At 42.1% G+C, this 24,863-nt stretch overlaps 1 protein-coding gene across 1 annotated transcript in view; it reads left to right on the top strand.

Annotated features, from left to right (window-relative positions):
- LOC146352685 (atrial natriuretic peptide receptor 1-like) overlaps window positions 1-24,863 on the top strand; it is a 93,601-nt gene that overhangs the window by 41,391 nt on the left and 27,347 nt on the right. The window contains exons 5-12 of the mRNA XM_084829678.1: window positions 842-946; window positions 3,452-3,554; window positions 5,861-6,006; window positions 7,847-7,923; window positions 14,863-14,949; window positions 15,993-16,136; window positions 18,885-19,006; window positions 23,366-23,507. Coding sequence (XP_084685804.1) covers window positions 842-946; window positions 3,452-3,554; window positions 5,861-6,006; window positions 7,847-7,923; window positions 14,863-14,949; window positions 15,993-16,136; window positions 18,885-19,006; window positions 23,366-23,507 — 926 coding nt within the window. The remainder of the gene's footprint in view (window positions 1-841; window positions 947-3,451; window positions 3,555-5,860; window positions 6,007-7,846; window positions 7,924-14,862; window positions 14,950-15,992; window positions 16,137-18,884; window positions 19,007-23,365; window positions 23,508-24,863) is intronic.

Raw genomic sequence — 24,863 nt, 5'->3', positions numbered from 1 at the left:
AGCTCCGGGTTGGGAAGACTTAGGAGACTTTGCTATGCTATCTGAAAATTTAATTTGGCACCTATGAGGAGAAGGGTTTTCTGTGTAGTAGCACCCATTCTGTGGAACTTCTCCTAATGGAGTGTTGCCGTATCTGTTCCCTTTTGTCCTTGAGACTATTTCAAGCTTTTTATTCCACAAGACTTTGGGGTTAATTGATATGATATTTTTATACTAGCTTTTAGACTATTATGAGGTGTTGGAGTTTTAAAGTTGTTTTTATGGTTTGATGTTTTCATGTTTTGTAATCAACTTTGTACATCCTATTAAAGATGGAAAGGGTGGGATATAAGTTCATTAGTAACAATACAACTAAAATAATTTAGGGTGCAATCCTATGCATGTTTAGACAGGAAAAAGTCCTACAACTCCCTGCATTCCTCCGCTAGAAAGAAGTCCTGCAACTGGAGGACTTTTTTCTGTCTAAACATGCATAGGATTGTGCCCTTACACTTTCTGAAGTTCAGGGTCCTGGAATTTAAGACAGGGAGACACATCACTGGAAATGAAAGGAAATTACAACTAAAAAAATATATATTTAAAATGTTTCATCTGACATGCAAGAATGACCAAATATACCCAAAAGAGGATGAATGGCTACCACAATGATATAATCCATTTTAAGTTTTCAGGAGGTTATACAGAATTGCATGAAAAGTTGGATTATACATTCTTTTTCTTTTAGTCATATCTTACAACATTGGATGCTCATTTGTAGTTGGGGTGTACTGTTGTAAGACTGTAAAAGACTCCTTATGGAAGACCAAATCTACATTCTTTAATTCTGATCTGTTTGATAAAGGGGAAAGGTGGCATTTGTGGACCATGGATTCCAGATGATGGCCAAATATTTACTCACACCATGTCTACTGCAGGCAAAATGACACAGACAAACTGGACTGCGAAGGTAAAGAACGTTTAATCACACACTTGTTTTCACTGTCTTTCAGACTGCTGGGCTAAAGCTTGCACAAACTATCATTCATACACATGAGCCCTTTTCCTTAATTTCATTCATATAAGGCACACTATTAATGTCTTGATTCTTTTTGGAGCTGACTTCCTTTGACTTCGCTTTACTTCTTGACTTTAATAGGAATTCAGGTAGGGATGCTGGAGAAATCCGCTGCGGAATCAAATAAGGCTGGTTTCCCAAGAATCTGACCTGCGGGGTCTGCAGTGGACCAGCTCCCTTTACCTCTGTGGCCACTGGACTCTGTGTGCAATGGCTTCCAGGTTTTAAAAAGACAAGGTGAAGGTCCATGAATGGCAGCTGCCATTTGCAGACCTTGGGAAAATCTGGGCCCTAAATTGCATATTTTATGCCATTTGAGGCTGTAAAGCACTTACATCTATGTAAATGGCAGCCATGAAAATGCTTTTACAGCTGCAGTTTACATAGCTGTAAGTGCTTTATGGCCACAAATGTGTAAAATATGCAATTTATGGCCATGATTTCTCCAAGGTCTGCAAATGGAAGCCGCCATTTGTGGACCTTGCCTTTTTAAAACCCAAAAGGCGCCCCGTGAAATCTGGTGTGTGTGTGCAGGGCTCTGGGGAAATCTAGTGAGCCCAAGTGGCCCAGATTTCCCCGCAGCAGACCCCTCCCCTTGGACCAGACTTTTGGGAGGGTTCACTCATCCCTAAATTCAGGAGGGATGCAGCTGCATGGACCATTATATTCTATTCATATGTTTGCTGCATCAAGAGGAAATGCTTGTATTTACACCTAGGTAGCCAACCTTTAAGCCAAGGGTTGGCAATTTGTGGCCCTCCAGGTGTTGTTGGATTGCAGCTTTCATCATCTCTCACCATCGGCTCTGCCGGATAGGGCTGATAGGAATTGCAGTCCAACAACATTTGGAGGGCCACAGGTTGCCCACCCCTGCTTTAAGCAATGGCAAGTGGTAATTTACTGCAGGTAGAGATGAAACTGCTAATGGTATCATCAGCCCAGCACCAAGGTAGGCAACTGGTGGCTTTCCAGATGTTTTGGCCTACAACTCACATCAGCTCTAGCCAGCATAGCCAATGGTGAGGGAACATGGTTGTGAACTGCCTTTCACAAGAACTGAAGAGAGCTTTGGCTATTGGAAGGTATAAAAATGTAATGAATGAATAAATAAATAAAATCATGGGAATTGTACGCCAAAATATCTGGAGGACTGAAAGTTTCCCACCCCTGGCCTACTGGTAAGATTACGGAGGGACATAGGGTAAAAAACAACACTAACACCTTACATTGACCTGTTAGATACAAAAAAGTGTAAGGTGTACATCATGCTGTCATAGGGCAGCTGAACAAGAATGTGGGCAGTGTTTCCTGAATGAATGAACTCTTTGGAGTCTTTTCACAGTAATTGCAAAGAGGGGGAGGGAAGCATTTTTGATGCTGTTGAAAAGATTGCTGAAAAGTGCTACCTTTCTCATAAAGCTAGTTCATTCAGTCATCACAAATATTGCTTCACACTAGGTTGGATTCAGATTTAGTTCTACTTAGAGTAGAACCATTGAGATTAATGGTACAGTTAGTCATCTTGACTTACTGTACAGCCCCATGTATTTCAATGGGTCGAATTTAAGTAGGACTAAATCTGAATCCAACCCATGACGTGCAATTAACTTACAGAATTCACATCCACGAAGATGTGATGATGGCCCCTAGCTTAGATGACTTTAAAAGGGGATTAGACAAATTCATGGAGGATGGGTCTAGCCATAGTTATTAGCCCATACGGAACTTCTGTGTGCAGACTGCAGACCAGTATACCTCTGTAACAGATGCGGGGGACAAACAACAGGTTGGAAGGCAACCATTTTTATGAGCTGCTTGTGAAACTCTAGGATGGCCACTTGTGAATTGCAAAAAAAAAAATGCATCGATTTGCATAAAATTTGCATATGCTAATTGATATGTATAGATGCAAATTAAGAAATAATTATTATAATTTAAGGCGCAATCCTATGCATGTTTAGACAGAACATGGCTGGCTGCAGTGGCTGGGGCATACTGGGAATTGTAGGACTTTTTTCTGTCTAAACATACATAGGATTGCACCCCTAAGAACCACAATACATCTCACCCTGGTGTGGAAGACTGCAACCAGGTGACTTGTGTGCCTTGCTCAGTGCACTGCCAGGTGCTGTTGATGGGCAGCTTCAAGGCCCAGCTCTTCTTTCCGGTGGTTCTTTATCTTTAAACCTGATTTGTACTGGACAGATCGTCAAATTGAGGACAGTCCTCTGGCAGCCCTTCAAATAGAAGACTCTCCTCTGTAAAAGAGGACCCATGGCCACCCTAGAAACTCCTGAGGCATCTGGATGGTCAATGGAATTTCTAGACTAGATGGATCTTGGTGATCCAACAGGGTGTCAATTCTTAGATTCTTGCTTTTTGCTTTTTGCCTTGTAGGTAGTCCTGGTGCACGTGGGTATGACTTCTCTCATCGCACACATCAGGGTTGGGAGAATGCAGGCAGCTTTGGAAGCCCAAACCATGGTGCTCCCTGCAGTAGGTATGCTGTGAAACTTGGGTTGAGCTTGTGAGTGGAGGGGTTCACAGAGTGCATGTGGTTCTATTGCCAGGAAGGAGGGCCAGAGGTTTCTGAATACTCATTAGAACAGAATGTCTCATTTTCCCCACCCCTGGAAATGCTTACTTGTCCTTGGCTGTGTGAGGAATGACAATTGTAGAAAAGGATTCATTGTGTCACACGGCTGATCTCTAATGCCAGAACCATCGGCTTCAGGCAGTACAAGTCATGTTGGATGTTGGGAGATATGAAGCTGATGTACTACACAATCTCTCTCTCTCTGAAGGATATAGACATATCCTTTATCTGAAAGAAAATGGCCTCGCCTGAAGCACTACAGTTAAGGTGTACAGATAATTGAACTTGATACTACTTTTAGTTTAGATTAACCCACCCTAAAAAGCAAACAACTCCAGAGGTCTTCTTTTCCCTTTGTAAACCAGTTGGTTACCCGCGAACACAGCATGTAGAAAAATCAAATCTAATGCCAAGTTTAACTTTGACTGGGTTACTTTTAACTGTAGGTGTCTCTTAATCCCTTCATGATTTGTTTACAGGCTGTATGTTACTGGGATATCATTGTACTTTGTACATTGTACTTTGGCCTGCACCTGTGTTAATAAAGGTGTACAGAGACATTTTTGTGTTCATATTTAATTTTGCTCCAATTTGCAATTAATTATGTTTATTTAATTATACTTGACATTTTTGATATTAAAAATTAAACTTTATAGTACATTGTTATAGAAGATAGCCTAAGTCTTTAAAAACGCTTTATGGACATAAATAAACTCTCAGCTTTGAATGATAGTGAAAACTATTGTTATTTGTGGAATCTGCATGTCAAGAGCTTTCCAATATTTCATGAGAACTGGTCAACGGAAAGCAGCCAAGAAAGGATGAGCAACTAACTCCCAACTTTGAATTATATATATAAGATAAGATGAGTGAAAAACACAGAGCAAAGGCAATTGATGTCCTTTATTGTACTAACTAGTCTTTTCAATGTTGGAAGAAAACTTTCAATTGTCACGCACATTCCTTGTCCAGTTATGTGTGGAGAGGATTTCCCCACACGCACATACACACACACCTTAACTTGGAGCATAATGGCTGAATGTGAACCTTCAGCTAGAGCAGCCTTCCTCAACGTGGTACCCTCCAGATGTTTTGATCCACAATTCCCATCATTCCTGACCATTGGTGTTCAGAAACCTGCTGCCTGGAGCTGATGGGAGTTGAAGTCCAAAACATCTGGAGGGCACTAAGTTGGGGAAGGCGGAGCTAGAAATGCCCAATTCAAATCTTACTTCATCCTCAAACTATTCACTAGATGGCCTTAGGAAAGCATCTGTCTCTCAGGCTCATCTGTTCTGTGCCCACATAGGGCACTGCTGGCCAGTCCTCAGCCACACAGCTGCGTGGTGCTGACCCACCCTCTCCTTGCCTGGGATGCTGCTTCTTGAATGCCCATAAAAATGTGGAGCTCCCTTCCTTCTGATCACTGCTCAGCCATGAAGGAATATTATTATTCCCCCTTCCTTCCTTCCTTCCTTCCTTCCTTCCTTCCTTCCCTCCCTCCCTCCCTCCCTTCCTTCCTTCCTTCCTTCCATCCTTTATTACCTTTCTGTACTGCCCAATAGCTGAAGCTCTTTGGGCAGTGCACAACATTTATAACCATAAAATACAACAGGATAAGATATAATATAATAGTTGAAAATTACAGTATAAAATAAAAATAAACCCTAGCAGCAGTGCAAAGATTTTGAATATAGTAACAGATTTAAAACAACAGAAACTGAAAGACTAAAATGCCTGGGAAAATAAGAAGGTCTTCACCTGGTGCTGAAAAGACTACAATGTAGGTGCCAGGCTGTGGAGCTCATTCCACAACCAGGATGCCACAACCAAAAAGGCCCTCTTCTTAGTAGCCAGCCACCTCAGTTCATTTGGTAAAGGCTCCCAGAGAGGGACTGCTGAAGGCAACCTTACAGTCTGGGCAGATATATATGGGAGGTGATGATCCTTCAGGTAACCTGGCCCCAAGCCATTTAGGGCTCTGAATGTTAATACCAGCACTTTGAATCGGGCCCAGAAATGGACTGGCAGCCAGTGCAGCTGCAAAAGCACTGGCATAATATATTCACATTAGCCAGTCCCTGTTAACAATCTTGCTGCCCTATTTTGGACCAGGTGAAATTTCCAGAATGTTTAAGCAGTCCCATGTATAACACATTGCAATAATCCAGATGTTATTAACGTTGATAGCTCTTTTCCTTTGTGCTCAGTCTGTGGGGATGACATTTGTGAAGATGATGAGGGTTGCTCCACATGTCCAGCTGATTGTGGTGAATGTCCATTGACAACGGATGTCAGGATAGCAATTGCTTTACCAGTTTGTTTAGTCTGCACTGGTTTTATTCTGACAGTCATGGTAAGTGTCAAGTACATTTTTTGCCACCCTTGCATTCCACTCCCTTTGTCTTCCTTCTCTCCTCTCCTCTCCAATTTCTCCCTTCCTTTTCCAGTTCCTGTATTTAAACTTGGTTTTATAATACAACAGAGTACAAACAGAGGTTCTAGTTCTTTGCTGGCCCCTTGGGTGCATCTGGATGAGAAGCAGCAATAACTGGCTCTGTCTCACAGTCATAGATGCATTTTCAGAACAGCCTCTAGAGTGTGCCCCCCAAGAGATTATCTGACAGCTGAGGATCATTCCTTCTCCACTGTGTTTGCAACACAACGCTCGCTGCACTGTAGAGTGGTAGAAGGGGATCCTGCCACTAATTACATTTTTTGTTGTTGTTGTTGTTGTTCAGTCGTTCAGTCGTGCCCGACTCTTCGTGAGTCGGTATGGTACCCCATGGACCATAGCACGCCAGGCCTTCCTGTCCTGCGCACTCTCCCGGAGTGTGCTCAGGTTCATATTCATTGCATCGGTGATGCTATCTAGCCATCTCATCCTCTGCCGTCCCCTTCTCCTTTTGCCTTCAGTCTTTCCCAGCATCAGGGTCTTTTCCAGAGAGTTTTCTCTTCGTTTTTTTTTACATAGGGATTTTTCTCAGCTGGTATCGGATAACTGAAGAGATCTGAATATCAGTCTCTTCAGGCTTCCAAAGAAATAAAACGGGGCAGAAGAAAATGTGACTCGAGCAGTTAAGGCTCAATTCACACAATCATTTTTTTCACAACACAGCAATGGTGCTGTGAAGCACCTCAGGTTGTTTTCTGTGGTGTGATGACTTGTCTTGTGAACATAACCAACAGGTGTCAGGACTATAACAATCAGTTAAAAAGTCCCATGGAATTCCATGGGGAAGGTGGAATGTGTGTTTTGGTGTGTGTATCGGGGCTTTAACACTTCCCCACCCCACAGTGGAAGCTTCACACCTTCGATAGCTCCTTTAGAGTTCTGACTGGCTCTGACTGAGACTCAGAGCACATTCACCACCCCACTGACATTGGAGCTATCAGCCCATTTTCATTTTCTTTCTCCTACTCTTTCCTTCTTCATATTCTTCACTTGTATTTCCTTCCACACTCTGCCCCTCTACCCTTCAACTTCTATCTCCCTCTCCCTCCATCCCATTCAATCTCTGACACATTGTATTTATTGTGGCCAAAGCAGTGTACATTTTAAGTGTGTGAAATGATTTATGCATATCTTTAGCTTCTTAAAAAAGGTGGATGAGATGAAAGGCTTCCTCCCTCTTGACTTTCTTTCCTTCCATAATATGTACATGGTACTGTGGGTAGATCAAGGCTTGATCTGTATACCTGTAATGTGAAAAACATTCATGCCATATTTTATACATTACAGCAAGCTTGTTTCCCTGCATTGAGATTATCCCCATGTTGGAAACCATGTTGGAAAACATGAAGTGGTCCTGAGAATTAGGTGACAGGTTCATTTTAAGTAATAGCTGGTGATGCCTTTTGTTGGATAATTGCCTGAGGCATGAAGATCATCAAAAGATAAATTCAGTTATCACATTTAAGGAGATATTAATTCAGTCTGCCCCTCACTTCACAGGGTCTTCGCTTCTAATTACATTTTCAAAAGTTTGGCACTAAAGACACTTACGTTGGACATGAGGCATGCTAAAGAGAGAAAGAGAGAGGGGGAGAGAGAGGAGCATTTGTACAAAAACACATAGCTTAGATATTGGAGCATTACATGCATTTACCAGGGTACCATCCATCCTCTTCCGTGCTGTAATATTGCTGAAGTCAATGGAGTAATCCCTAGGAATTTGGCCTGTTGTTTCCTTTAGTGGTTCCAGTACCAAAAGCAAAAAATGTTTTGGGATGAAAGCTGGATTATAGACTTCAGCTGCATCATACAAGGTGTGTAAGTATGAACCTGTTGTCATTATTAGGCCAATTAGGGACAAGCACCTTATTGCCCATGAGCCAAATCTGTGCCAGGGACTTCCCATCTAGTCCCCAGCATTGTGCCTTATCCTAAAGGATGCCCTCCTAATTATGGTGCTTGGTTTCTCCCAAACTGAGATATAGACAAAAGCCAAAGAATCTTTAACTCTTGCCCTGATTGTGAACAGCAACAGATGTTTTGGCAGAGACGTCTTCCTTTTATGATGCTCACTCCCATTTATGAACCAAGAAATAGGCAAACGGGAGTGTGGAGGTAAGGTGCACCATCACAGGAAAGTTCTACCAAATCCTCTGTTGTCATTCATACTGGTGAGGAAGGAGTGGGTTAATGGGCAGAACCAATACTGCAAGCCCTTCAGCCTTTGCTGAAAATATAGGGCAGTATGCATCCAACAGTGTCCCAACACTAATAATGTTGTGTCAGTGTAACCAATTGCTTGTGCAACATAATTAGCACTTGCCAGTGCAATGGGGAAAAGTGGCAATTTGCTGCTGAAATTTGGCAGCACAGCAGAAAAAAACACCCTTTTGCCACCACACTGACAAATTTCAGTGGCAAATCACCACTTTTCCCCATTGCACTAACAAGCACTAGTTATGCTGTGCAAGCATTGATTTACACTAGTGCAACGTCATTAATGCTAGTGCCATGTTACTATCACTAGCATTGGGACGCTATTGGATGTTACCCATATAACCCCTAATTTATTTTTTAAAATTGCTGATCAGAGCACTGTATCTGTTTACATCTATGCTCATTTCTCTATATAATATTGAGAGCCTCTCATTAATCCTCACTGGGACAACATAGAGCATGTGAAATGTAGCCATATTGTGCATGGGTGTCTTTAATGAACTCATAAGACTTATGTGCCTTTGACTGCTTTGGTGGACCAGTCATCACCTGATCCTGTACTTTTCCAGATTAGGGAAATTCAGCAGATGCTCTAGCGCTAAACCAGATGTGGGATAAGCAGCTGCCAACTGGGAAGCCCTCTGGATCCAGCTTTATAACTGCCATTCTAGCTCTTTAAGGTGACAGAGAAAATACATCACCTTTAAACATAATATTTCATTTTCAGTATGAATATCTCACACACAATTTTATTATGCTATGATAATATACTACCACCACTGGTGCTCTTGGAACTCATTTCATTACTTTTTATTATTGCAGAGTGTGGATGTGTTGTTTTTTTGATAGAGCACGATAAGATCCATTGCTGCCCTGCACAAAAGACATCATGTGTTCAACTGAAAGCTAACAAAATCAGACAAAAATATTTAAAAGCTGCAGTCAGCCTGGATCTAGTAAAAGAAAACACCTCAAACTGATAGGCACAAATTAAGCATTCAAAGGATAAGCAAGCAAAAGAGATTATCACTTCATTAATTCAAATATATGGAAAGATAATAAATATGCAAATCTAGTACGGAAAAAAATAACCATCAACAGAGCAGAGCTGCACAGTAAGGGGGGAAAAGAGGAAACAGAAATTAGGAAGATAAGTATTGTTTTGTTTCTTAAAAAAATGTATGCAAAGCAAATGGGCTTATAAATGGGAATAAATTATACAAGTGTTTCATCTTCATGTATATAAGATGCTGCTTTTTATTGGATCAGGAAAGAAAAGGTGTGTATGGGAGGATAGCCCAGATGCATATGATAAAATAAACACTGATTTAGTGTATAACTTTAGTATATTAAAAGCATAACATCCAAATAATTCAGAACTGTGCATACAAGCAGACTTTTCAAAAGTTGCAGGAAAGCTCTGCAATTACACAAATTATTTCCACACTTCTCTGTGGAGGATATGTTCATCAACAGACTGTCTGCTGCAAGAAGAGAACATGGTACAGTGGAGAGAGATACCAGCAGAGCAAACTTACAATGATGTGGATGGGGCGGGGGGGGGTGTCATAAGAATTTGTGAGTATTCTTGCCCATATGTTTAGAAGCAGTCTTCATCTAATTTCCTATTTTATTCCTAACAATTAAATAAAGTAGAGCACATGACAAGAACTGCAAGGGGGAGTGCCTTGAGTGTACCACATGCACCCAGCATCTCCAACACCAGCTGTCTCACCGCACTGAGCTCCTGTACAGCAGCTGCTAATGCTTCCAAGCCAAACTACTTCACACAGATTGGGATCTAGTAGGTGTATTTTGCAGTCATTTTACTCTATTCTCTTACAGCAGCCCTCGGTCCAAATTCTCTATTACATACAGGGCAGATCAATTATATATGTTAATGGCTGGAACTGTTTCCACTGGTTCATTCTTCAGGCTGCTCTACTCCTAACACACACACATCTCTCTCTCTCTCTCTCTCTCTCTCTTTCACACACGCACACACACATCATGGCAGATCAGCTTTCTCATACAAACAGAACCCTCACTATGACCAGTGGCTTTCTGTCTGTCTGTCTGTCTGTCTGTCTGTCTGTCTGTCTCTCTCTCTCTCACACACACACACACACACACACTGAGTTCTCACTGGAAGCCAAGGGATAAACATTGCTATGGCAATTTAAGTTAGGACAGCAAGCCCATAGAAAATATGCCATTTTACCATATATTTCTACTACCTGTTTTTATACACTTCTGCACCTGGTTAAAAACGCTCTTTACCACTTGGCATGATGAGACAGTTGAAGTAACCGAGCTACTCTGTGTTAAGCCAAGAGTTTAACTTAAGCTAACTTCAGTTATGTTTACGATCTTAACTTAAGCTAAGAGTTTAATTTAGATAATTTGATTGTTTAAATGAGAAGTGCAGAAATGTGGCACAATTTTCCTCATCACTTGGCAAAAGGATCCAGACAAACAGTTGGATGTACACCATGATGGTGGCATTATTATTGTTGCTGATGTTAATATACCACTTCTCTGAAGGATCATTCAATTCAAAGTGGTGTTTAAAACTAAACACACACACACACACACCCCAAATAAAATTATAGTTAAAAATATCAAGAATATACATACATCTAGCAGCATAAACCCTAACACATTCAAAGCAACAGATGTTTTTAAAAGCACATATAAAATTATGCAATGAAGGCGATTTGAAACAGCAATACTTTTAAAAGACACCTAAACACCGAAAGGACGGCTAGCAGCCGATGGTGCTGGTGGTGAACGACGAATCCGATGTTCTAAAGATCAACACACCATAGGAACCTGGAATGTAAGATCTATGAGCCAGGGCAAATTCGATGTGGTTACTGGGGAGATGTCAAGATTAAATATATACATTTTGGGTGTCAGTGAACTGAAATGGACTGGAATGGGCCACTTCACATCAAATGACCACCAGATCGACTACTGTGGACAAGAGGACCACAGAAGAAATGGAGTAGCCTTCATAATGAATAATAAAGTGGCTAAAGCAGTGCTTGGATACAATCCAAAAAAATGACAGAATGCTCTCAATTCAAATTCAGGGTAAGCCATTTAACATCACAGTGATCCAAATATATGCCCCAACCACAGATGCTGAAGAAGCAGAGGTAGATCAGTTCTATGAAGATCTGCAGCACCTACTGGTTAGTACGCCAAAAAAAGATGTTATTTTCATTACAGGAGATTGGAATGCTAAGGTGGGTAGTCAAACGACATCTGGAATTGCAGGCAAGCATGGTCTGGGAGAACAAAATGAAGCAGGACATAGGCTGATAGAATTTTGCCAAGACAACTCACTGTGCATAACAAACACTCTCTTCCAACAACCTAAGAGATGACTTTATACATGGACTTCACCAGACAGTCGACACCGAAATCAGATTGACTACTTCCTTTGTAGCCAAAGGTGGCGGACATCTATGCAGTTGGTAAAAGCAAGACCTGGAGCTGACTGTAGTTCAGATCATGAACTTCTTATTGCACAATTTAGAATCAGACTAAAGAGAATAGGGAAGACCCACAGAGCAGTTAGATATGAGCTCACTAACATTCCTCATGAATATGCAGTGGAGGTGAAGAATAGATTTAAGGGACTAGATTTAGTAGAGAGGGTCCCGGAAGAACTATGGACAGAAATTTGCAACATTGTTCAGGTAAAAAGGTAAAGGTAAAGGTGTCCCCAACCAGTCGTGTCCGACTCTAGGGTGCGGTGCTCATCCCCGTTTCTAAGCCGAAGAGCCAGCGCTGTCCGAAGACGCTTCCGTGGTCATGTGGCCGGCATGACTGAACACCGAGGTGCACGGAACGCTGTCACCTTTCCCGCCGAGGCGGTACCTATTTATCTACTTGCAATTTCTTGCTTTTGAACTGCTAGGTTGGCAGGAGCTGGGACTGAAGACGGGAGCTCACTCCGTCACGCAGCACTCGGGTCTCGAACTGCTGACCTGCCGACCTTCCAGTCTGCAGTTCAGCGTCTTAACCACTAAGCCACCGCAGCTCCCTTGTTCAGGAGGCGGCAACAAAAAACGTCCCAAAGAAAAAGAAAACCAAGAAGGCAAGATGGCTGTCTGCTGAGACATGCCAAGAAAGAAAGGAAAGCCAAGAAAGAAGGAAAGCAAAAGGCAACAGTGATAGGGGGAGATATGCCCAATTCAATGCAAAATTCCAGAGGTTAGCCAGAAGAGATCAGGAATTATTTTTAAACAAGCAATGCACGGAAGTGGAAGAAGATAATAGAATAGGAAGGACAAGAGACCTCTTCCAGAAAATTAGAAACATCGGAGGTAAATTCCAGGCAAAAATGGGTGTGATCAAAAACAAAGATGGCAAGGACCTAACAGAAGCAGAAGAGATCAAGAAAAGGTGGCAAGAATATACAGAAGTTCTTTATAGGAAGGATAATAATATCGGGGATAGATTTGACGGTATGGTCAGTGAGCTAGAGCCAGACATCCTGAAGAGTGAGGTTGAATGGCCCTTAAGAAGCATTGCTAATAACAAGGCAGCAGGAGATGACGGTATCCCAGCTGAACTGTTTAAACTCTTGCAAGATGATGCTGTCAAGGTGATGCATGCCATATGCCAGCAAATTTGGAAAACACAAGAATGGCCAACAGATTGGAAAAAATCAACTTATATCCCCATACCAAAAAAGGGAAGCACCAAAGAATGTTCAAACTATCGAACAGTGGCACTTATTTCACATGCCAGTAAGGTAATGCTCAAGATCTTGCAAGGTAGACTCCAGCAATTCATGGAACGAGAATTGCCAGATGTACAAGCTGGGTTTCGAAAAGGCAGAGGAACTAGAGACCAAATTGCCAATATCCGCTGGATAATGGAGAAAGCCAGGGAGTTTCAGAAAAACATCTATTTCTGTTTTATTGACTATTCTAAAGCCTTTGACTGTGTGGATCATAACAAATTGTGGCAAGTTCTTGGTGGTATGGGGATACCAAGTCATCTTGTCTGCCTCCTGAGGAATCTGTAAAACGACCAAGTAGCAACGGTAAGAACAGACCACGGAACAACGGACTGGTTTAAGATTGGGAAAGGAGTACGGCAGGGTTGTATACTTTCACCCTACCTATTCAACCTGTACGCAGAACACATCATGCGACGTGCTGGGCTTGATGAAGCCAAGGCTGGAGTTAAAATCGCTGGAAGAAACATTAACAATCTCCGATATGCAGATGATACCACTTTGATGGCTGAAAGCGAGGAGGAGCTGAGGAACCTCATGACGAAGATGAAAGAAGAAAGTGCACAAGCTGGGTTGCAGTTAAACCTCAAAAAACCCAAGATTATGGCAACCAGCTTGATTGATAACTGGCAAATAGAGGGAGAAAACGTGGAGGCAGTGACAGACTTTGTCTTTCTAGGCGCAAAGATTACTGCAGACGCTGACTGCAGCCAGGAAATCAGAAGACGTTTACTTCTTGGGAAGACAGCAATGACAAATGTTGATAAAATAGTTAAGAGCAGAGACATCACACTGACAACCAAGGTCCACATAGTTAAAGCAATGGTATTCCCCGTAGTAACCTATGGCTGCGAGAGCTGGACCATACGGAAGGCTGAGCGAAGGAAGATAGATGCTTTTGAACTGTGGTGCTGGAGGAAAATTCTGAGAGTGCCTTGGACTGCAAGAAGATCAAACCAGTCCATCCTCCAGGAAATCAAGCCAGACTGCTCACTTGAGGGAATGATATTAAAGGCAAAACTGAAGTATTTTCTGGAGGTGACGGACTCGACCTTGGGGGAGCTGGGGGTGGTGATGGCCGACAGCAAGCTCTGGCGTGGGCTGGTCCATGAAGTCACGAAGAGTTGGAAGCAACTGACCAAATAAACAACAAACACCCATAGTGAGGGAGCCTGCTGGACCTCCAGAGAGAGCAAGCACATTATAACTTAAGACCTTATAAATTACTGCTTGGTAAATGATGATTTCTATTCACCATGTGGATACAGTGTGGGCCAACAATACCATGTGAGTCCATATAGTGTGAAGGTTAAAATGTTGGACTAGGGTCACCCAAGTTCAAATCCCCACTGAGAGCCAGACGAGACATGACATTAAATGTGCATTTTAAAATGCATAAATAGCATCAACTGGTGGGAGAATGGGTAATTATCTCAATTGCAGCAAGCATGGAGGAGGAATTTAATACTTTCTTCCCCTGCTACAGTTGTGAGGAAAATTTCTCCTCTGAAGCTGGTATTTGCTTTGGGGTGAAATCCTCCATTGGCACCAACGGGACATTTCCTTCCACATGAAATGAAAAGACATTTAAGGTCATGTGTCTCTCAACCATGACACCCACTGGGTGACCTATGGCTAGTTACGATCTCTCAGCCTAAGGTACCTCATGGGAGTGTTGAGCTCCGTGGAAGAATGATGGGATATAAATGTAAAAAATACACACATGAATGTACTCAGGTTATTGGACTGCTGGTAGTTAGACAAGCATCTTTGTCTTCTTCCAGTGATGGTAGAACGGTTGCCATCAAGAAAATAATGAACAAGACATTTACTCTCACCAAGACTATACGTAAAGAGGTCAAGCAAGTAAGGTAAGTTATAATAACAGATTCTGGATGCATTTCCAGACTCATGCCTGCAAGTGAATCTAGAATGTGTGCTCTTTGAATTTAAGTTAACTGTCCTCTTGTCCAGACTCATGCCTGCAAGTGAATCTAGAATGTGTGCTCTTTGAATTTAAGTTAACTGTCCTCTTGTTTCAAAAAGAGAACTGAGCAATGTATTTCATTTACTGAGTGATCGATTATAGCGTTGGCATATTTGCCTTCTATATCAATCTGTATACACAAATGCAGCTCTTCTTAGACTTCCTCCTCATGCTAAAGGCATGCCCTCTTGTCTCAAACCCCCTCTTGTCTCAAAATGTAGCAGACTCTGAACTTACTCATACAAACTTGCATACACAAACATGAGGACTAGAAATGTGACCTTAAAAAAATAAGTGGGATTCTCAGGAATCGACAGAAATTTAATCCATGTGACAGAAACCAAATTCCATGATTCCATGTGATAACTGGAGCCTTACTGTAAAATAGGAGGAGCTCCTAATACATCAGAAAAAGTAAGGCTTCATTGGCAGTAGAACCTTCCCCATTCTGTCCCGTTGTCTCCAGATCCTTTTCTCCTCGCTTGATCCCATCACTTGGTTGCCCGCAACTGATCTGTCGACTCTTCTAATGATGAAACACCTCAGCTTTCCTCAACCTACTGTCTCCCAGATGTGTTGGACTACAGCTCCCATTATCCCCAATCAGCATGTCCATGTAGTTCAACACTTCTGGACGGCACCTAGATAGGGAAGGCTGCATTAGATCTAGACCAAATTACAGCAGCTTTGTGGAGCTTGGACCCCACCCCTTGCCCCAAAGAATAACTTAAAGATCCTCCCCCAACAATGAATGCTCAGTGGCTGGTGAATTGTTCTGGGATCTGATCCCAATATCCACCCTCAAAGAAATGTTTGTGTTGCAGGGAAAACATATTTCTGGGAAAATATGATACAGTTTGGGCACAGTCTGACTACATGGCTAGATAAGGATGCCATGACCTTATTCCTTTCCTTTTTTTCCCACAGAGAACTAGACCACCCCAACCTCTGCAAATTCATTGGAGGCTGTACTGAAGTACCAAATATTGCCATAATAACTGAATACTGCCCAAAGGGAAGTTTGAATGATGTGCTGCTCAATGAAGACATCCCTTTAAACTGGGGCTTCAGGTAAGAGAAAGGTGACAGAGATGGAAGTCAATATGAGCCTTTTCCTCGAGGCTACTACAAGCTAAGAGGGTCATCTGAAGAAGTCCGGCTTAGGGCCTAACTAGATGTTACAATAAATGTGCATTTACCACTGAAAATGCAGATACATTTCTACTTCCTTCTCCCCTTGCTTTAAAAGTCTAGTTAGGGAACCATCACGTGCTTCCCCACCACAGCTTTGTATTAGTTGCTGCCGCTGGGTATATGCGTGATAGTGGCAACAATGCATGAGGTGGTACCATCACATCATGCATTTCTGTTATAGGAAAAGGAAAGAGAACTTTGACATATAGCTGCCATTTTCAGTGGCAACTGTGCAGTTATCATAATCACAGTATCTAATTTAAAATCCAGAACAGTTTGGGATCAGGGATTTGAAGGACCACTTGTACTCATATGAATCTATGATGCATTGTTAAGAACAGAGTAGCAGGCACCAGAGACAGGGCCTTCGTAATGGTAGCCCCACATCTTTGGAACATCTTCCTATAGGAAACATGCATGACCTACTTATTAAGGAGATCTCCAAAGGTTTTTGTTTGTTTGTTTTTTGCCTGGCCTTTTTTTTTAACCTGTGGTTTTACGTTGGCTGTAGGGTTTTAACTACTGCTGTTCTTCATTGTTTTCAGTTGTATTGTTTTGTTTTAATTGTATTTTTATATATATTGTAGTGATGGTTGTTCTGTATAAGCCCCCAGAAAGACAGGACACAAATTTATTCAATAAACAAACAAACAAATAAATATTTTGAGCCTCAATTAGCTTACAAATATTTAGTCTTGAAATACAAGTCTGGGTGATTAACATGTCTCATCTAGCAGCTCAGGAAAGAATTTATTTATTTTAATTTAAATTGCATTTAGCAGGCAAGAAAGCTGGCTATTGAAACCAAACCAGAAATGGTGTTTTTTAAATTGTTATTGTATGAATTTCTACTTCACATCCCCTTTTAAAAAAATTGGATTGAAATCAGTAGCTTATATTCATACCAAAAACAAAAACTATAATGTGTTAGAATATAATTTATAGAGTGATATTGTACTGTACATTATGTCTTTTAAAAAATACAATAGTGTTAATAAAAGAAAAATAGTTAGGTGGGTCTTACTGGTAGGATTTAGGTTATATCATTCTCTTCGTATAATGTAAAAATACAAAGGAAAAATGTATGGAAAAAAGCAGTCATTATAATAGTTAAAAACAAAGCAAACCCCTCACTGACTTTCAGACAGACAGATGAGAAATTATATATCTTCATTTCACCAGATGGCATTTTTGATAGAATTTGGGGTTTTAATTACAGTGAAACATCATTAGGTAGATAAGCTGCTAGTGTAGTGCAAGTCCTGAAATGTTTTAGGGGTGAATGAAGAGATCAGTCTACTTTCTGATCAAATACTGATCAGAGTTTTTGATTGTAAGATTGTGGGGAGGGCCTTGTGAGTGCATTTGCTTTTAATCACTGTTGTATATTACTTAAGTAACATAGGGCTCCAACTAGACATTACAGGGGATGCATGTCTCTTTCTCCTTGTGTGTCAGCAGTAATGACTTGTGAAAGAAAATGCATGATATGTTTTTCTAGTCTTTCTAATATATCATAGTGTGGACTGGAGCAGTTCCAAATCAATCCAGGTTTTTCTCAGTCTCTGTCTCTGTCTCTCTTTCTCCAAGCTAGACCTGATTAGGCACCGATGAAAGATTCGTGTAAGCCTCTCACTCTCTTTCCACTAAAATAGTTTTAATAATACCATGTTTTATCCTGAACACTTTATCTAGCTTTTCTGAGATCCTTAAAACACCTTATAATGCTGAGCACAGTGACATCATGCCATGCATCTCCTTTCAGTAGAGCTGTGAGTAAATCTCTTGAACTCAGTGGAGCTTACCTCAGAGTAGACGTGTACAGGAACATGTTGTGGCAAACACATATCCACCACAAAAGTTAGTTTGGGCATTAGGTGGTTTCTTAATAAGATATGATAGTAATTATCCCCATTCAAGAACCAGTCCTCTTTATTGATATGCAAGAAAGTAATCTCAACTAGTAATATATTGCATTTTCAAAGGAATTCAAACTAGGTGGGCTTCACTGCCATGTCTAAATACGTTCATAGCCATATTCATCTGCACAAGCACTGGCTATAGGTTTTGAGGGGCCCTGGGCAAGACACCCTCAGTAGGCCTCTGTTGTCTGAGCCAAAGCAAGAGGCAGGTGAACAAAATAGGTTGCAATGGTGAAGAGGAGAAGCAACTCCAGGGGGCTCTCATCAGTGGGCCCCTGCTAGGGTGTGAGCCTAGCACCATGCTTATCCTTGGTGCTGGTCCTGATATGCACCCACAGCCTGGCAAAGAATCTGGAGACCTAGAGAACAGCAGGATTTGAATCCAATTCAACATGAACAGCCTTGACAATGGAGACTCGGGGACATCATCCTCTTGCTCATAAATGAATTTGCTGTCTGGTACAATGGAATGCAAAATACCACCACAAGGGGAGGGCACATTTTGTGGAAGAAAAAAAAGTACAGTATGAATGCCTGCATTTTGGCTCGGCACTGTCAGTGGAGAAAGGGGTACTATAAGGTGTGAGTCAAACATCAGTGGAAAGCATTGCCAGTTTGTTCTGTTCAATTTTTAAAGCTTTATTCTAGTCCTGCAGCCCAGCATGATATATTAACATTAACCATTAATTTCCCCTCCCCATAGGCTTTCTTTTGCCACTGACATTGCCCAGGGAATGGCCTATCTTCACCAGCATAGGATTTATCATGGACGGTTGAAGTCCAGCAACTGTGTCATTGATGACCGCTGGGTTTGTAAGGTTTCAGGTAAGGCAAAAAGAAGGTGAAGCAGCTTGTTCTAATGCCACAGAGGCAATAAGATGTTGTCTTATGTGATTATAATGCCATTGTCTTCATTGTGACTATCACCATCTTCATCATGTCTCCAGAAAAATACAAAGCTATGCAGCATTACATTGCAAATATCAGATGGCCCAACTAAGATCCATTAGCAACAAAGAGCAATTGGCATTACTTCTTTGGGGTGGTAATACAGAGGGATTTTTTTTAAATGCACGTAATGTTTACTGTCTAATATAGGAGGTTCTTTTTGTTATTACTCACAGCTGTTTTATGAACACTGACCACAAAACAATTTATGAAATATGTGCCAGATCAAACTCAAGGTGAATTGAGGGAAGGGACTAGTAGACTCTCTGACTGTAGATCACATTTAGCATTTTGTCCCCTTCATGGATCACTGCCTTGTTGTGGGCTTGTGGCGAAGGGGCTTGCATAACTCAGTGAAGCCATAAGCTATGCCATGCAGGGCCACCCAAGATGGACAGGTCATGGTGGAGAGTTCTGACAAAATGTGGTCCACTGGAGAAGAAAATGGCAACCCACTCCAGTATTCTTGCCAAGAAAACCCCATGGAACGTATCACAAGGCTAAAAGAGATGACGCCGGAAGATGAGCCCCTCAGGTTGGAAGGTGTCCAATGTACAACTGGGGAAGAGCAGAGGGAATTTCCAAGTAGCGCCAGAAAGAGTGAAGCGGCTGGGCCAAAGCCGAAAGGACACTCAGCTGTGGATGTGTCTGGTGGTGAAAAGAAAGTCTGATGCTGTAAAGAACAATCTTGTTTAGGAACCTGGAATGTAAGATCAATGAAACAAGGTAAGCTGGAGGTGGTCAAACATGAGATGGCGAGACTGAACATTGACATCTTGGGAATCAGCGAACTAAAATGGACAGGCATGAGTGAATTTAATTCAGGTGACCATTATATCTACTACTGTGGGCAAGAATCCCTTAGAAGAAATGGAGTAGCACTCATCGTCAACAAAAGGGTGAGAAAAGCAGTATTGGGGTACAATCTCAAAAACGATAGGATGATCTCAGTACGAATCCAAGGCAAACCATTCAACATCACAGTAATTCAAGCCTATGCCCGAACCACTGAGGCCGAAGAAGCTGAGGTTGATCGGTTCTATGAAGACCTACAACACCTTCTAGAACACCAAAAAAAGATGTCCTCTTCATCATAGGGGATTGGAATGCTCAAGTAGGAAGTCAAGAAATCACCGGGATAACAGGCAAGCATGGCCTTGGTGTACAAAATGAAGCAGGACAAAGGCTAATAGCGTTTTGCCAAGAGAACACGCTGATCATAGCAAACACTCTTTTCCAACAGCACAAGAAGTGACTCTACACATGGACATCACCAGATGGTCAATATCGAAATCAGATTGATTATGTCCTTTGCAGCCAAAGATGGAGAAGCTTTATACAGTCAGTAAAAACAAGACCTGGAGCTGACTGTGGCTCAGATCATGAGCTTCTTATTACAAAATTTCGGCTTAAATTGAAGAACGTAGGGAAAACCACTAAACCATTCAGGTATGACCTCAATCATATCCCTGATGAATATACAGTGGAGGTGAGGAATAGATTTCAGGGATTAGACCTGATAGACAGAGTGCCTAAGGAACTATGGACGAAGGTCCGTAACATTGTTCAGGAGGCAACAACTCAATCCATCCCAAAGAAAAAGAAATGCAAGAAAGCCAAGTGGCTGTCTGATGAGGCTTTACAAGTAGCTGAGGAAAGAAGGGAAGCGAAAAGCAAGGGAGAAAGGGGAAGATATATCCAACTGAATGCAGATTTACAGAGAATAGCAAGGAGAGACAAGAAGGCCTTCTTAAATGAACAATGCAAAGGAATTGAGGAAAACAATAGAATGGGAAAGACTAGACATCTTTTCAAGAGAATTGGAGATATCAAGGGAACATTTTGTGCAAAGACGGGCATGATAAAGTACAAAGAAGGCAGGGACTGAACAGAAGCAGATGAGATTAAGAAGAGGTGGAAAGAATACACAGAAGAACTATATAGGAAAGATCTTAATGTCCCTGATAGCCATGCGGTCACTGAACTTGAGCCGGACATCCTCGAGAGTGAAGTGAAATGGGCCTTAGGAAGCATTACTAACAACAAAGCTAGCGGAGATGACAGTATTCCAGCTGAGCTATTTAAAATCCTAAAAGATGATGCTGTTAAAGTGCTGCACTCAATATGCCAACAAATTTGGAACACTCAAGAATGGCCACAAGACTGGAAAAGGTCAGTTTACATTCCAATTCCAAAGAAGGCCAATGCCAAAGAGTGTTCAAGCTACCGCACAATTGCGCTCATTTCACATGCCAGCAAGGTGATGCTCAGAATCCTACAAGCTAGGCTTCAGCAGCATGTGAACCAAGAACTACCAGAAGTACAAGTGGGGTTTCGAAGAGGCTGAGCAACTAGAGATCAAATCGCCAACATTCGCTGCATCATGGAGAAAGCAAGAGAATTCCAGAAAAACATCTCTTTCTGCTTCATTGACTACGCTAAAGCCTTTGGTTATGTGGATCACAACAAACTGTGGCAAATTCTGAAAGAGATGGGAGTACCAGACCACCTTACCTGTCTCCTGAGAAACCTGTATGAAGGTCAAGAAGCAACAGTAAGAACCGGACATGGAACAACCGATTGGTTCAAAATTGGGAAACGAGTACGACAAGGCTGTATATTGTTGCCCTGCTTATTTAATTTATATGCAGAGTACATCATGAGAAATGCCGGGTTGGATGAATCACAGGTCGGAATTAAGAGTGCCAGGAGAATTATCAACAACCTCAGATACGCAGACAATACCACCCTAATGGCAGAAAGCAAAGAGGATCTCAAGAGCCTCTTGTTGAGGGTGAAAGTGGAGAGTGCAAAAGCTGGTTTGAAACTCAACATTAAAAAAACTAAGGTCATGGCATCTGGCCCCATCACTTCCTGGCATATAGAAGGGGAAGAAATGGAAGCAGTGACAGATTTTACTTTCTTGGGCTCCAAGATCACCGCAGACGGTGACTGTAGCCATGAAATTAAAAGACGCTTGCTCCTTGGGAGGAAAGCTATGGCCAACCTAGACGGCATAGTAAGCAGAGACATCACCTTGCCGACAAAGGTTCGTATAATCAAAGCTATGGTTTTCCCAGTAGTAATGTATGGCTGTGAGAGCTGGACTATAAGGAAGGCTGAGCGCCGAAGAATTGATGCTTTCGAACTGTGGTGCTGGAGAAGACTCTTACGAGTCCCCTGGACTGCAGGGAGGTCAAATCAGTCAATCCTAGAGGAAATCAACCCTGAGTGCTCATTGGAAGGACAGATACTGAAGCTGAAGCTCAAATATTTTGGCCACCTAATGTGAAGAGAAAAGTCACTGGAAAAGACCCTGATGCTGGGAAAGATGGAAGGCAAAAGGAGAAGGGGACGGCAGAGGATGAGATGGCTAGATACCATCACCGATGCAATGAATATGAACTTGAGCACACTCGGGGAGAGAGCAGAGGACAGGAAGACCTGGCGAGCTATGGTCCATGGGGTCATGAAGAGTCAGACACGACTTAACGGCTGAACAACAACAACAACAATAGCTCTTTAGTAACCTTTGCAACACTGCTATAGGATAGATAAGCTTTATTATTCCTACATTGCAGACATGGGGATTGAGACGGCGATTTAGTTGCTTGCTTATGACTATCTAGGGATATGGTGGCCACTTCAGTATTGCCAAAAAAAGAGGAAATGCGTCACCCGAAAACAAGACAAAAGAGGGCACAGATTTGTGTGAAATCTGCATTTTTTCCCATGGAGGGCCCATTTTTATTTGAAAAACAGAATTTTTTGAATTTTTCCCAGTCACTTCAACATCATCATCCAGCCAATCAGATTTTCTTATGTGTCACTGCTGCTGAGGGAAAACAAAGCTAGTTCAGAGTGACCATGTAGCTGTCGAATGCTGAGGCTTGCATATCAGAACAATCAAATTCTGGTCCCTACTAAATAGCAGCTGTCAGATACTGTCAAATGTTGGCTACTCTTGCAATATTTTAGACGTTAAAAGTGGATGCTGAATATTTTTTAAAATGTGATAGATGTTTTCACATCCAGGGAATTTACTTACATTCTCACATCCAAAATTTGCTGAGGAGAATTTTGTGGAGAATTAATTTCAGTTCTAAACTGAAGTGACTCATTTTCTGATTGAGATTGTATTGATTTATGTCTCTAATAGCTCTAGGTTCAAAATAATGCAAAACATCCAGGGAAAATTTCTAATCCTTTTTCCCCCTTTACTTCACTTTGTGGTAGACTATGGCTTACAGTCCTACAGAAAAGAAGATTCTTTGATGGAGTCCAACAATCCTCATCAGCACTTCACACAAATATATCTGGCTCCTGAGGCTCACTCCACACCAAACTTTGAGCCAACTCCAGTTGCAGATGTGTACAGGTGATGACAATAAATTGATCTCTCTCCCCACTGGATGGATGGTTGCTTTTACATTACTGAAATTACAGCTTGTTTAGCAGATAAGCAGTAGCTATGGTACATTTGTGCAGATTGCCCTTTTAAGTAGACACCACTGTACTGTTGTTGTTCAGTCGTTAAGTCATGTCCAACTCCTTGTGACCCCATGAACCATAGCACGCCAGGCCTTCCTGTCCTCCGCTCTCTCCCGGAGTGTGCTCAAGTATACCTGTGATATCCTAAGTTTATGAAATGAAGAGGCTTTCAAGATAAATACATGGGGGGGGAGAGAACAGTTCCTGGGCTGTGTCAATTCAGCCTGCAGGTAGGGAATGGAATGACTGGATGCTATGTGTGTATAGAACATCCCTGCATATAATCTAGCCTTTCTTCCCAACATGCTAGTTTTCTACAGGTATGATTTTTGTGTGTGGAGGAAGAATCATCCAATTCCTCCACACCCATACTTTTTTGCCACCCTACTGCATTTGCACAAGGCAGAGCTTTTCCAAATGGTTTGAGGCCTTCTCCATCTCAGCCCACCAGGTGGAAGTAGCCTACTGCACATGTTAAGCACTTTGAGGATACATTAGCTTGTATCTTCGAGGCCCCTGGTTCTACAGTTCAGTCTGTGGGTGTCTGTCTTGTCCTATTTTATGGAATTGCAGTTAGAAGATGTGAACAAGGTGCTTGGAGAAAAGTTTCATCAATCTTTCCCTGACTTGGTTTATAACATATAGCACATGGATGAGGACGTTTGGCCCACAGAGGTTCTGCATGTGGCCTGCAGAGCCTCCTTAGATTCCTCCAGGGGGCAGGGCTTGGCCTGCAACCCCCACCCCCTGGAGCAAATGGTTTCACGTGATGCACACCACCCCCATAGGGAAGCTGTGCACAGCATCTGGCTGAGTAGCTTCACACTGTGTGTCCTGCCCTCGTGGGGATGACATACACTGTGCAAAGTCCCAGCGACTTGGCTGGCACTGGGAAGACCAGCCATACCACCCAGTGCCACCCAAGTCCCTTTCTCAGTGCTGAACTCTGTGCCTCTCAGCACAGAGAAAGGCAAAATGTGTGTGTGGGCGGGGAGGGGGCAATGATATCAGTGGGCCTACTAATGTCAATAGGTGTGGCCACATCAGCCACACTGACATCAGCCCATAGAGGACCTGGTGGGGGGCAACTTGGCAATTTAGGAGAAGATGAATGAGCAGCTAGATCCAGGAGATAATCAACACCTCATTGCAAGAAGGGGTGATCCTGGCTGTCTTGAAAGAGGTTTTTGTATGACAACCTTCTGTAGACCATATGGATCATAACAGCTGAATATAGCAATTT

Source organism: Heloderma suspectum, chromosome 2, assembly GCF_057233095.1.
Source record: "Heloderma suspectum isolate Gila_16-S chromosome 2, 16-S_ref, whole genome shotgun sequence".
In the NCBI taxonomy this organism is placed as follows: Eukaryota; Metazoa; Chordata; class Lepidosauria; order Squamata; family Helodermatidae; genus Heloderma; species Heloderma suspectum.
This window is presented reverse-complemented; position numbering and strand designations above follow the sequence as displayed.